General features: G+C 43.8%; 1 protein-coding gene across 1 annotated transcript in view; it reads left to right on the top strand.

Moving 5' to 3' along the window:
- The window catches only part of zgc:77375 (uncharacterized protein LOC402927 homolog), a 53345-nt gene that overhangs the window by 31965 nt on the left and 6994 nt on the right, over positions 1-14386 (top strand). The window contains exons 5-7 of the mRNA XM_068051810.1: positions 8622-8655; positions 11314-11488; positions 13691-13879. Of these exons, the coding sequence (XP_067907911.1) occupies positions 8622-8655; positions 11314-11488; positions 13691-13879 (398 nt within the window). The remainder of the gene's footprint in view (positions 1-8621; positions 8656-11313; positions 11489-13690; positions 13880-14386) is intronic.

Here is a 14386-nt window from a genome sequence, read left to right as displayed (position 1 = left end):
TCCACTGCCTGGGATTGTCACCCCTCTTATGCCCGCATCCTTCCTAATAGACTCAGCAAAGGGTTCAATACAGCAAACAAACAAGACTGGGGAGAGAGGACAGCCAGATTGGATCGGGAAACTTTCCGATTCCCACCCATTGAGATTGCGCTACTGATGTTTGCATAGAGCAATTTGATCCAATTGCAGATTCCCTCCCCAAACCCCATTTTGGAAAGCACGTCCATCATGTAGGTGTGCGATATCCTGTCAAAAGCCTTCTCCTGGTCCAGGCTGATGAGGCAGATGTCCACCCTCCTGTCCCGTACGTAGGCGATCGTATCCCTGAGTACCGCGAGACTATCAGAGATCTTCCTGCCGGGTACAGTACAGGTCTGATCGGGGTGGATCACCAACTCCAGAGCAGACTTGACTCGACTGGCTATGACTTTGGACAGAATCTTGTAGTCAACATTAAGCAGTGAGATGGGCTGCCAATTTCTGCCCTCTCCCCCTTCCGCTTGTAAATGAGGGTGATGAGGCCTTTTCTCATGGATTCTGACATGCTGCAGGCCAGGAGCATACTCTCGTATACTTCCAGCAGGTCCGGGCCGACCCAGTCCCACAGGGCCGAGTACAACTCGACCGGTAAGCCGTCGCTTCCGGGAGTTTTACTCGTCTCAAAGGACTCGACGGCCTTTGTCAGCTCGTCCAGAGTTAGCGGCTTGTGCAGTCTCTCCCTCCTGCTGTCACCTAAGACCTCTGTGATAGATGACAGGAAGGACTGGGAGGCTCTGCTGTCTGTGGGCTTCGCGTCATACAGCCCAGCATAAAAGGATTTGCTGATCCTTAGTATGTCAGACTGCGAAGACGTTACCGAGCCATCATCTTCCTTCAGGCTGCTGATAACAGAGCTCTCTCTGTGTACCTTTTGGAAGAAGTAACGCGAGCACGTCTCATTCCGCTCGATGGAGCGGACTCTGGACCGGAAGATGATCTTGGAGGCCTCCTTGGCAAAGAGCGAGACCTGCTGGCTCTTCACCGCTTGGAGGTCCTCCTTGACCTCGACCCCTGTTGACTGCAACCGGAGCAGATTTTGCATACTTTTCTGGAGTCGGGACATTTCCCTCTGTCTCTCTCTCGCCCTCTGAACACCTTTGAGGATAAAGAACCTCTTGATCTCCTTAATCACTTCCCACCAGTGAACTGGAGACTCAAAGAGGGGTTTCACGGTCCTCCAACCTTTGTAATCCCTTTTGAGTTCCTCAACGTTCTCTGGGGTCAGCAGTGTAGCATTGAGCTTCCACATCCCTCTGCCAACCCGCTGGTCATCCTGTAAGTGACAGTTGGCCAGTAAGAGGCAGTGGTCGGAGAAGAACACCGGCTTGACGTCGGTGGATCCGACCGTGACAGCAGGGGACACAAACAGGAAGTCAATCCTGGAACGGGTAGACCTGTCCGATCTTGACCATGTGTATCTGCGCTGCGCTCCATCTGCAGGTTTGCTGAAGACGTCGTGCAGTTTGGCATCTTTAACTGTTTCTATTAGGAATCTGGACGTAGCGTCCAGTTTGCTATCGTCACTGCTGGATCGTCCAGCCGCATCGATGATGCAGTTGAAGTCACCGCCTAGGATGACCGGCCTGGACGTCTCCAGCAGCAGTGGGAGCTGCTGGAAGACGGTCAGCCGCTCGCTGCGTTGTACTGGGGCGTACACGTTTATCAACCGGAGCGGAGCGTTGTTGTACATCACGTCTGCTACGAGGAGGCGACCGCCCACCACCTCCTTAACTTCGGAGATGGTGAAGTTACCTCCCCGCAGCAGAATACCCAGGCCGGAGGAACGGCAATCATTACCCCCCGACCAGATCGATGGCCCGTGGGACCACCATCGCGACCACTGCCTGCCTGTAGGTGCTGAGGTGTGGTATTCCACACTCCTGCAGAAACAGTAGGTCGGCTTTGACCTTGGCGAGGTAATCCAAGGTTGAAACACATCGCGTAGTAGATTTAATGCTACGCACATTAATGGAAGCAATCCTTACACCCATTTTTTTAAAGTTAGTTGCTTCCCATACCATTTGTCCTTGCTAGTCCCAGTCCTTCGGGATGTTCCTGCATACCCATCGTGTGCGCAAGCAGTTTCACGTTGGTTGGGCTCAGAAACCCCTCTTGGTTTTTCATGCAGGGTTTGTTCCGCTGGGGTGACATCGGGGGCGTCTTGTCGGCAGCAAGGATTGGGTTATCCTCTGCTGCTTCCCTCTGTTCCTCCTCGAAAACATCACTACTCCCGGCTTCCCGGAGCTGAGGTGCGCCAGACGTGTCTTTGCTCTCGGTGTCCCGGAGCTGAGATGCGTAGGCCATGTCGTTACGTGTGGCGCTTTGGGTTTGGGGCACGCCGGGCCCATCACAGCTTCCAGTGCCCGGGGGCTGGGATGCTTTATCTTCCATCTCCTTGGAGTTCTGCCGCCTCTTTTGAAGGGGCTGTCGTTCCAGCATTTCCCCGTCCAGTGAAGAGGCGCTGTTGTAGTCTGTTTCAGAAGGTAGCCTCCTCTTGCCACTGGTTTGTGTGATGGCCTGTTCCGCTTTTGGATGTTTTTTCTTTGTGGTTTTCCTCTGGACCACTTGCCACTGACCTGTTTGTCCATCTGCTGCCTCCTCCTCCTTTGATTCTGTCTGGAGGAGGGGTTTCCGGGTGCAGGGTAGGTGCTGGGTCGCTGGTTTCAGCTGCCTCCCCTTCCTTCTCCTTCTCAGGTTGAAGTTCCTCACTGCGGAGAAGGTTGCTGGTCTCCTTTCGAACACCGGACGCCTTCGTCGAACCTTCTCCCGGCCTTTCCTTGGACCTTGCCGCCTGAGCATAACTGAGGCAGCGTTTGGGGCAGGTTTTGTAGAGGTGGCCTGCTGCATTGCACAAGTTGCAACACTTAGTCTGCTTACAGTCCTTAGTCTGATGGCCTTCCTCCTTGCAGTTCTTGCAAACAACCGTGCTGCAGTTGGCTGCCATGTGACCAGATTTGCCACAGGTGCGGCAAACTCTGGGCTGTCCAGCGTGGACCAAGAAGCCTCGACTTCCCCCGATAGCGAAGCTGGGGGGAGGGTGGATGATGGCTCCTTCAAGGTCACTTTGAGATGCCGCTTGCTGGTCCAAATCCCAAAGGGGTCCTTGACATCAGGGCTGCTGCCGGCCACCTCGACGTTCCTGGCGAGTTCACGCTTCCGTCACAACGGGACCGGGTGGTGACGATTAACCTCTACACTGTGCCTGTAGTATCTCGCTTTTGAATGCCTCCCACTGGTTTGCCATGGATTTTCCTTCAAGAAGCTGTATCCAGTCCACTTTCGCCAGGTCACCTCTCAGTTTCTTAAAATTTGCCTTCCCCCAATTTAGAATTTTTACTCTTGTTTTATCATTGTCCTTTTCCACGATAATGCTAAAATTTACTGTATTATGGTCAATATCTCCAAAATTGTCATCCACTGTTACTTCCTCCACTTGCCCAGCTTCATTAAATCTCTAATTGCGCCCCTCTTGTTGGGCTTGTTACGTGCTGGCTTAAAAGTTCTCTTGAACATAGTTTCAGAATTTTGTCCCCTTTGTGCCCATCACACTGTATCCCAGTTGATATTGGGATAATTGAAATCCCCAACTATCATTGCCCTATAGTTTTTGAACTCAGAAATTTACCAACATATTTGTTCTTCTACCTCCCTTTTACTATTTAGGGATCTGTAGTACACTCCTAGTAGTGTGGCTGCTTTTTTTTAAATTTCTGAGCTCCACCTATATGGCCTCATTTGATGATTCATTTAGCATATCATCCCTCCTCAAAGCTGTTATTGATTCCTTAACTAATAATGCTACACCCCCTCCTTTTTTATCTCCTCCTCTATCCCACCTGAAAACTCTATATCCAGGGGCATTGAGTTGCCATTTTTGCCCCTCCTTAAGCCAAACTGAAATAAAACTATTACTTTCTGTACATGAAATATTGTAAGATCCAGTGTACATGCTAATCCAGTGTACATTTTGCGACTGAGCTTAAGTTAATCTTCTTAATATGTTCTCATGAAAATATAATTTTAAAAGAAACCTGGCGAAAGAATAAAGTTTCAGGTTTTCTGATTCGCAGAGATTTTATATTTTACTAAAATCTTGAGATTGATATTCTGAATTTTCTTTTGGCTGTAGATATTTTGGTATTTCTTTGACCTTAATATACTATAGCTTTCTCAGTGACTCAGTCGGTAAATAAACTGAGCCATAGAGAGCAAGAAAATTTCTAATTCAGACCCTAATATCTGATCCTTTTTGAAACGTGTGCGAGTGATTCTTAGGTGATGGCATCGGGTTTTGCTGTGATACCCTATAATCAAATTGCCTGCCAGTGGTTACTGTACACTCCTATGGGAATAATATGCAACTGAACAAGGTAGTGAAGACAAGTTGGTGCTTGTGGAACTGTGTCTTTGCATGAGCTACTTTCTTTCAAATGACATGTTAAATCAAGGTTTCGTTTGGGCAGATATAACAGATCCCATGGCACATTTTGGAAGGATAGCAGGGAATTTTGCTAGTATCATGGCCAACATTCATCACAGCCAGCAACACCAAACTAAAACAGATTAACTGGTTATCCTCTTCCTTGTTGTTTAGTGGGAAGTTGCTGCAGCTGTTGCGTTCACCTCCAAAACAGTGACTACAAAGACTATACTTTTTAAAAAAAAAAAAAGTTTTATTCATTGCTACTAAATTGCTTTGGAACATCCTGAGTACTGAAAGGCACTATATAAATGCAAGTTTTCTTTCTTTTGCAATTTTATCCATTTTCCCTCCTCATTGCACTTCAATAGCCATTGGTAGACCATCAGTACTTTACTTGTGGCTATTTTTCATGTGGGTAGGCAGTTAAAACTAGCAACAACACCATTTCTCCTCGCAGATCTTTCTTTTACACAGATCTTTTACATACTTTCCAGCAAGCTAACTGGATAGAAACCATCAGCAGGAATTGTTGCCAATTTTTCTTCCTCTTCCTCTCCATGAATATTGAGGCTAATTGTAGGACCTTGCTGTGGTTTGGAAATCAAACCTGGGGCTTTTCTGGTTTGAACATATGGCTATTAGTGTAATCTAGTTTCAAAAGGCTGATCGGATCACCCAAAAACTTAGTCTTGGGAAGACTAAGGGAAACTTGATAGACCTTTTTAACATTGTGAAGGGATGCTTGGATTTATTATTCAGATAAACTGGGGATTGAAGTATGAAACAATTATTACAGGAGCAAGAAACTTTAAGGGGTTTCAAAAAAGAAACAATTATGTTCCTGATACTGGAAAAGATTCATTGGATTTTAGAAATGATAGAGGTATTTCATAAAATGGTTTGACAGGATGGAGGGATCGATAGGTAAAGGCAAAAATTAAGAAAATTAAAATAGGAGGCAAGGTTGGTGATAGAAAGAAGGTAGGGTGAGCAAAAATATTTAAATTTTTAAAAATTAAAAACCAGTTGATCTGTTTCACCACTTGACATCTGGAGCACAGTTGTGACATTTAGATGGAACCCTGACCCATCCTTTTTATAAAGCTGCTGCTTAGATACCCCATGCTACTTAATAGATCCTGAGCTCAGTTGCAAGTTAAATGTTGATGGTGAGCACTTGTAAATTTCTGGCTAAAGGTTAGATTCTCCTCACCAAGAGAAATTAACCTGTACTTGATCTCAGCATAAAATGACTGACCTCTTATATATATTTTGTGAAGTGTTTGGATGTCATCAAAACTTTTATACAGATGTTTTAATTGTATAATGTCAATATTACTGTATTGAAGCTTCCCCAGACCATTGAGTGACTCTTACTGTAATTTTCAGTGTAATAATGAATTGAAATAAGCATTTTAAATTCTTCATGGGATATGAGCGTTGCTGCCAAGGCCAGCATTTGTTGCCCATGCCTAATTGCCCTTGAGAAGGTGGTGGTGAGCCTCTTTCTTGAACCGCTGCAGTCCATGGGGTGTAGGTATACCCATAGTGCTGTTAGAAAGGGAGTTCCAGGTTTTTGACCCAGCGACAGTGAAGGAACGGCGATACAGATCCAAGTCAGGATGTGTGACTTGAAGGGAAACTTGCAGGTGGCTGAGGCAGGAAGCCTGAAAGCCAGTAATCTGTGTATCCTAAATACTGTGTTCAGGGTTTACGCAGCTTGTTTGCTCTGCTTATATTCTCAGAATTGAAGGAAAAAAATCTCATTGGATCCAGAGAATTATCCACTGTTATTTGAATTTCTCAGACCTACAATGAATCTCTGCAATGTATCGTCACCCTGGTATCTGTCTAGTACCTCTGTAGATGAGAATAATTTCACTAAAAAAATGTTCATTCTTGTTTGTAAATCTGGCCTTGCCTCACCCAACTTCTGTAACCTCCTCCAGTCCTGTGTCTCAGCACACACCCATTTCTGATCTGGCTGCCTACATTCCAGCATCAGTGCAGAGCCTCCAAAACTTTCAAAAACCCTGTTTCAAAATCTACCTCTTCAACTGCATCTTTATTCTCTTTTTCAAACTCCTCTTTCATGTCCTGTTTTCTGCTTTGCAAACACTGTGGAATATTTCACTATGCAATTACATGCTGTTATTTTGTTCCATTAAGTATTCTGCTTTTGTTAATCAATAAACTGTTATTTCAAAATCCCCAAGTCATCTGTGCCGACCTTTTTTATATGTGATATTCTGACTTGCATCGTTGATGTTATTCCCTACTCCGCTCTCCTCCTCCTTCCCCCCCCTCACCAAAATTAAGCAGAAAGTGGAAATTTAGGTTACTTAGATGGGACTGACCTTTTTTGGCTTCAGTTCCACAAGTTTGCATCTAAGTCGATCTCAGATTGAAAAAACCCAAACCATCTGAAAGAAAATCAATATTAACACACCTGCTGCCTACTAAGCTGGAGATTTTGAAACGACTTTGTATTCTACAGCAACAGCGTGTATTTATATATTACCTTTACCGTACACCAAGCCACTAAGGGAGATATTAGGGCAGATGACCAAAAGCTTAGCCAAAGAGTGAAATCTTAAGGAGCACGTGAAGGTGGAAAGAGAAGTAGAGAGGTTTAGGGAGGGAATTCCACAACTTAAGGCCTTGGCAGCTGAAGGCATGGCCACCAATGATGGAGCATTTAGAATCGGGGATGCTCAAGAGGCCGGAATTAGAGGAGTGGCAGATAGCTCTGAGGGTTATAGTGCTGGTGGAAATTGCAGTAATGGGGAGGAGCAAGGCCATGGAGGGATTTGAAAGCGAGGATGAGAATTTTAAAATGAAGGCGTTGTTTAACCAGGAGCCACTGTAGATCAGCGAGCACAGGGGCGATGGACGAAGGGAACTTGTTGGGAGTAAGGACATGGGCAGCAAAGTTTTGGATGATGTCATGGAGGCTGGAATGTAGGAGGCTGACCAGGAGTGTGTTGTAATAGTTAAGTCTAAAAGTAATAAAGGCAAGGATGAGGGTTTCAGCAGCATATGAGTTGAGGCAGCGACAGCATCAGAGATATTAGAGAGGTAGAAACGGGCATTCTTTAGTAATTGGACGAATATGCGGCATAAAGGTCATCTCGGGGTAAAATGTAATACCAAGGTTGTGAACAGTCTGGTTCAAGCTTGGACAGTTCCCAGGGAGAGGGATACACAATCTGGCTAGAGAACGGAGTTTTGTAGTAGGGACTGAAGATGATGACTTCAGTCTTCCCAATATTTAATTGTAGAAAACTTCTATTCACGCAGTACTGGATGTTGGACAAGCAATCTGATAATTTAGAGACAGTGGAGGAGTTGAGAGAGGTGGTGGGGAGGTCGAGCTGGGTGTCGTCAGCGTACATGTGAAAATTGAGGATGTGTTTTCAGATGATGTTGCTGAAGGGCAGAATATAGATGATAAAAAGGAGGGGGCCAAGGTCAAATCTCTCAGGACATCAGAGGTAATGGTGTGGGTGCAGGGAAGAGAAACTATCGCAGGTAATTCTCTGGCTACAATTAGATAGATAAGTTACTATGATTCTATGGTTACTATGAAGAGAACCAGGCGAATGCAGTCCACCCATAGTGGTGGAGAGGTGTTGAACATGGATGGTGTGGTCGACAGTGTCAAAGGCTGCAGACAAGCTGAGAAGGGCAAGGATGGATAGTTTATCTTTGTCACAGTCGCATAAGATTTGTATTCCTTAGATGGGGAAGGGAGAAGCACTTCATACTACGGGTCACTGACCTGAAACGTTAATTCTGTTTCTCTCTCCACGGATGCTGCCAGACCTGCTGAGTAGTTCCAGCATTTCTTGTTTTTACTTCATACTTGCACATTACATCCTACTCTTCATTCAAAACATTTTGTCAAAATATTAACTGCTCGGAAATATGAATTAAGTAATTTTAATAAAAAGGTGCTATTATGTTGCATAAGTAACAGATAATTTTCAATTAAACAACTTTGAATTAAGAGTAGACTGTGCCTATTTGAAACTGCAATGCTTTGAACATTGTAATTGACTGTTTAAAATAGCTTCTTATGGCAAGCATGAGACAGATTGTCTTTCTCATCAAGTAACATAGGATTAAGCTTTTGACACTGGAATTCTGTGTTTTCCAGCCACCTGTACCTATGAAGTTTCCTGACATTGAAGGTAACTCAAATATGTCTGTTTTTGTGCGTATAAATTGTTTGTGTTAAATGGCAATTGGCTTAAAGTTCATTCCCACTCTGACTGCAGCATTGGTGTGAAGCAATTTGACTTTACACTGCTACTGAAGTTACACAGCCTAAATACAGCATCAAGGCCCAACTTACACCAGAATTACACTCTGTTCAACTCCCTGGAGGACGGAGTCACACTTTCAAATTAATTTAGGCCTTGGTACCTAGTTTAGAGTCTAAGTTTAGAGTCCCATCATGTCAATGCTAAATTTGAATGGAATGCAGCCTTCGAGTAACAAGTCTGCTGTGCTCATATTAAAGGGATTCTTTTAAGAAGAGGCAGTTCTGTAATACCACAGGCTCTTGGCTGTATTGAATTCAACCTGTTTATATTATGGGGCAAATTGCACATAGCAGTGAACAAACAACTGTTGTATGTCTATCTCAATTACCACTACATGCACTGGCTGGGATTTTATCAGGGCGATGGGGGTCTCGACCTCCGGCAAAAGTGCTGTCGAGAACCCCATGTTGCCTCTTCTGTGGGAGACCCGCCGAATCAAGTGCCAATTAGGCACTTAACTGGACAGCAGCGGGCCTTCCACAGAATCAATGACCACTGCAATAGAGGTCCTGCCCTCTGAGAGCTGCTAGCCAATTAGAGGCCGGCAGCTCTTTCACTGAGCAGCACCGCCGTGGAGGCGCTGGCGTCTGCTGGTGGAGCACCCACCCGAGGCTGAGGAGCGGCACTGGGCCCAGGCCACAGGTAGGTCAGGGTGGGAGGGGTCTCGTGGGGGGTGGGTGTAGGGGTGTCAGCAGCAAGGACAGGGAGGTGGCTCTCAGTGGGAACTTCCCCCCCCCCATCCCACCCCATTTTCCCGATGCTGGGTCCCTCATTCAGACACTAAGTTCCTTTTAAACTCCCTCTCCTCCCTGGAGTCGGCAAGCAACCCACGTGGTTTTTCTTGCCGTGCTTCCTGTGCAGCAACTGGCCCGCCCACTGCTGGGCTAATAGCGGCAGTGGGATGAGGCACTTAATTGGGCATTAATTACCCACATAAGGGCCTCAATTGGTGGCGGAGTGGGAAGGCCGTTCATAGGCCTTAAGTTAGGTTAAGTCCCGCGCTGGACTTAATTTTGGTGAGGCGGGAAGGTGACAGGCGTATCTTCCATGTTAATTAAGTTTAGTGTAAATGCCAACTATATCAGTGCTGCTGACTGTGCTCTCAGTGCAGAATTAGTGCGAGTGCTGGTAATACAGTAAAGTTTAGTTTATATGGAAGTCTTGCACTCCTTTCTTGCTCCCATGAGACTAAATCGGTTGGCTGGTTGCTAAGCTGGTTGGCAAGTTTGTTCTCTGTTTTACTGTTGACTGCTCCAGTTCTGTTCTGAGTTCTGTTGCTGGCTGTTTCAGGTCTCAAGACAGCTGTCAATGTTAAAATATAACTATAAGCCTATATGTTTTAAAATTATATTTTGTATCTTTTCTTGGTGCTGGTCTTTGTGTTTATTTTGCAATGTTGTAGGGATGCTCCAATGCCAAAAAAAACTTACTAAGAACAACTTAGAGATGCTGTCCTTAGTCAACATTTCCCTCGTTTTGGGGTGTTTTGGGCAGTGTACATTTTTTCCCCCTACGCCATTCTCATTCCCATGGTCATTATAACATTTAAAGGTGTTAAAATTCCAAACTAAGAAATACAGTAACTTGCAACTACAGAAAAGCTGTGTAATATTAAACTCTGTAATTATGGAACAGTCTTTCAAACTCAGAATGTAATCATCCAGAATTTCATGTAATAAAAATGGGATTTGATTTTGTTCAGTCACTGTACCCTAGGTTTTCAAACTGAAGTTTGGTGAGGGAATTGCAAGGGATTCACAGATTAACAGACTTTTGTCTGTCTGGGGCTATGCATATTGCTTGGTGTATCAAATTTTGCATTCTACTTTTTTCCGCATTTGTTGACTTGCACATTATTTCTGTCGCTGCATGTGAACATTTACGTTGAATCCACCAGCTTGTCATTATTTGCGGGTCTCCCATACACACAGTGGCATGGTTGGAGGTTCCAAATAGCTCACTTGAAGCTGTGCTGGTCTCAAAATGAACAGTCACAGATTCAAATTTTGCAGGTAGATGTGAGCAAGAAGGTATCCACCTAACTTCATTGTGCTTTTATTAACTGTGTTCAGTCAGTCTGACATTTCATAAATGCCTTTGTATTTGAATTGACCTTTACAGTAGGAGAGTAAATGTCATCAGCCTTTTCTTTTGTAAATGTAGAGGTGAGCAAACCAATGTGACTCTGGTTTCCCCCTAGTGGCTGATTAGTAGAAGAACATGGGCAAAAGTCATAATTGCACATTTGTATTATTAATATTTTGACTTGATTGACTTGTTACAGTCTTTGATACATTTCACAGATGTCTTTTCTTGTGTGATTATAGCCTCTGTTTGATCTGAGGTAGATTGTGAATCCAAGTTACTGCATATATTGGTGCACAGCAATGATCTCAAAAGAGGTGAATTTCATTGTACTGTCGCCAATCGAAAGCCTTTTCTTAAGGATGACTCAGGGTGTTTTATTGTATTTCCAATGTGGCTTAATTAAATTTACTTTCTCTTCCCTTCTACATTTTTTAGCCATTATCCTGCTTTCTGAGCCTATCCAGTGGGAAACACATCTTCAGCTGATTATTGATGTCCTCTTGACTGCTGGAAACCCAGACCATATTCCTCGGCAGTTAATTTACCCTCATATTCCTGTAGTGGCTTGTAATACGGACTTGATGTGGGTAGCAGAGGGCAAGTCACCAAGGTATGATAAGGCATGCACGTAAGATTAATCAGTGGCAAAGGGCGGCCCAGTGGTAGCACCGCAGCCTCACAGCTCCAGCGACCCGGGTTCAGTTCTGGGTACTGCCTGTGCGGAGTTTGCAAGTTCTCCCTGTGACCGCGTGGGTTTCCACCGGGTGCTCCGGTTTCCTCCCACAGCCAAAGACTTGCAGGTTGATAGGTAAATTGGCCATTATAAATTGCCCTTAATGTAGGTAGGTGGTCGGAGAATGGTGGGATGTGGTAGGGAATATGGTGTTAATGTAGGATTAGTATAAATGGGTGGTTGTTGGTCGGCACAGACTCGGTGGGCCGAAGGGCCTGTTTCAGTGCTGTATGTCTAAATAAATAAAACTAAAGGTAGACCTAATTCAGATTGTGATGAACCAAGGCAGGACCTAATTCAGATTAATTTTCCAAAATGAAGGTTAATTTTGAGGTTCACCTGCAACCTGGAGAATTGCTATATGAAAGTGCAGTATACAGAATTGGTCTATAATTTTATAACACTTTCTCTGACCCCTGTTCTAATATAGCAAGATTCCAAGCTAGGAGTCTCGCCTCATAAAGTACCCCTTTGTTGTGAATTCCAACTCTGCAACATACAATCCTGACAGAAACGTTGGTTGCAGTAATAGATGTCAATACTTATTGCACAAACTTTGCTGAGTGGCAGTTAAGTGGTACCTGTCACTGGGTTCATTTTTCATATGCCAAACTTCAAACATTGACTATGCAGGGAAAAACGTGGAGAATAGTCGATATGTTAAAAGCATTTTGCAATGGCAAAAAATCTGAAGGACAAAGAGCATGAGGAAGCATTTAATTTTTGTGATGGTTTTGGAAATGAAATGTACTTAAGGTCATGAGGGAAATAGCATGACTTTTCCTCCCCTTTCTATTCCGCCCCCCCAAACCCCTAAAATGACAGGTAAGAGGATATTTTATATAGAAGTGGGAGAGCTATAATGGTGGGGGGAGAGTAGTTTCAGATTAGATTTACAAGCTAAATGCAACATCCCTATATTCTGGGGCAATTAACTCCTGGAATAGATTGCTATCTAGCACAGTGAATACTGACTCAGCTGAATCTTTTTTTTTTGTTAAAGATGTGTATGCATTTTAGAGGTGACCAATTCCTCAAGGACTTTGGAGAGGGACTGGAAGTTGGAGTTTGAGTAGTAATAGTAGTTCACAAGGACAAAGGAGTTGAGGATGGATTTTATTTTTGAGGAGTTGGGTGATGATGATTTTAAAAAGGCGTACGACAGTACCTGAAGAGAGAGAACTATTTACATTCTCAGGCAGCACTTGGGGCCAAAATGGAAGTGGTATGGCCAGTGGTTTAGTGGGAATGAGGTCAAGAGAGTAGGAGCTGGATCTTATGGACAAAATGAGCTTGGAGAGTTGCAAGGAAAAGTTAGAACAACTAGGGCTATATTCACTCCAACTGAGAAGATTGGGGCAGGGTGAAGAGTTAATATCATTCAAAATGGTAAAATAAATAGACACATTAAGCATAGGTCATTTCCACTGATGGGTATCGGAAAACAAGAGGCCATAATCTCAAGACAAGTGCTAGCTACATAAATGGCAAGATTAGAAGAAACACTTTTGTGCAAAGAGTTATAGTAAAGTACAATGGGTTGCTGCAAGCCATTGATGCTAAATTGATAGCAATATTCTTACTGAATAATTTCTGAAAGAAGAATAGTAATATGAATGAGTATGGGAAAAAAATCAGGAAAGTGGGACTGTATAAACTCTCCAAGGGGCCTAAATTCAGTGCAGGCAAGAAGGGTCAAATGATCTGTTCCTGTTCTAAATATTTCTGTTTCTCTTTAAACCTCTCACTACCTCTACCTCTCTCCTTAAGATGCTCCTTAAAAACTGCCTCTTTGACTAAAGTTTTGGCTATCTGCCCTAATAGCTGCTTATGTGGCTCCTTGTCAAATTTTGTTAACGCTTCTGTGAAGTACCTCGGGATGGTTTGCTATGTTAAAGGCACTGTAGTAATGCTTTCTGTTTCTTGCCCTTCCACAATATTTGGTTAACAGGGAAACCAAGCGAGGTAAATTTCTCCTGCGCTAGAAGTAGAACTTTACAGTTAGCAATCCAGTCAGTAATTGGAAGAGAAAGCAATTTTCTGTAGTGTGGTTTTGACTTTTCTCCTCTGGACCAACAGGTTTGGTCATGGAATATTTGTGCTGTGTCTGGAAAACATTTACAAGAAAATCACTGGCAAAGATCTTAAATATGAGCTCTTACTAGGAAAACCAAGTGAAATAACCTATCATTATGCAGAGTGTCTCATAAGGGCTCAAGCTGCGGGAAGAGGATGGCATAAATCTATTCATACACTTTACGCTGTTGGGTAAGTGGCTACAATTATGGGACCACATTTGACCCTCAAATTTGTATGGACTAAAAAAAAAAAGTTTACTTTGCTAGATATTTTCCTGTTTTTAAATTATCCTGTACTCCTGGTAGCAGCAGTCTAGCATATCAATGTATAAAGACCCATTATAAACTACAGAAATTGTTGTCAACGATGTGTTCCTTTATGTCAAATTTCTGATTTGCCTGCTTTGGGGTGGAGTGGTCTATGAACCAAATGACAAAAGCTGGAATCCATTTGGCTTTAATATTTCCCATCTTCTGACGGGGGCACAACCCTGACTTGACCTAGGGTTCTTATATGTCTTTCTACCCTCCTTACTCTATCCATTCTATTCATGTCAGATGAGTAAAATGTGCATTGGAAGGCAGGGTAAATAATTATCTGTGCTAGTACAATACCATGCAAGTTATAAATTAGTTATTCCCAGATTAAAGAGCCCAAGTACCCAAAGGAAACTTTGACGACCCCTCATTTGGAGTT

Source organism: Heterodontus francisci, chromosome 19 (assembly GCF_036365525.1).
Source record: "Heterodontus francisci isolate sHetFra1 chromosome 19, sHetFra1.hap1, whole genome shotgun sequence".
Classification (NCBI taxonomy): domain Eukaryota; kingdom Metazoa; phylum Chordata; class Chondrichthyes; order Heterodontiformes; family Heterodontidae; genus Heterodontus; species Heterodontus francisci.
This window is presented reverse-complemented; position numbering and strand designations above follow the sequence as displayed.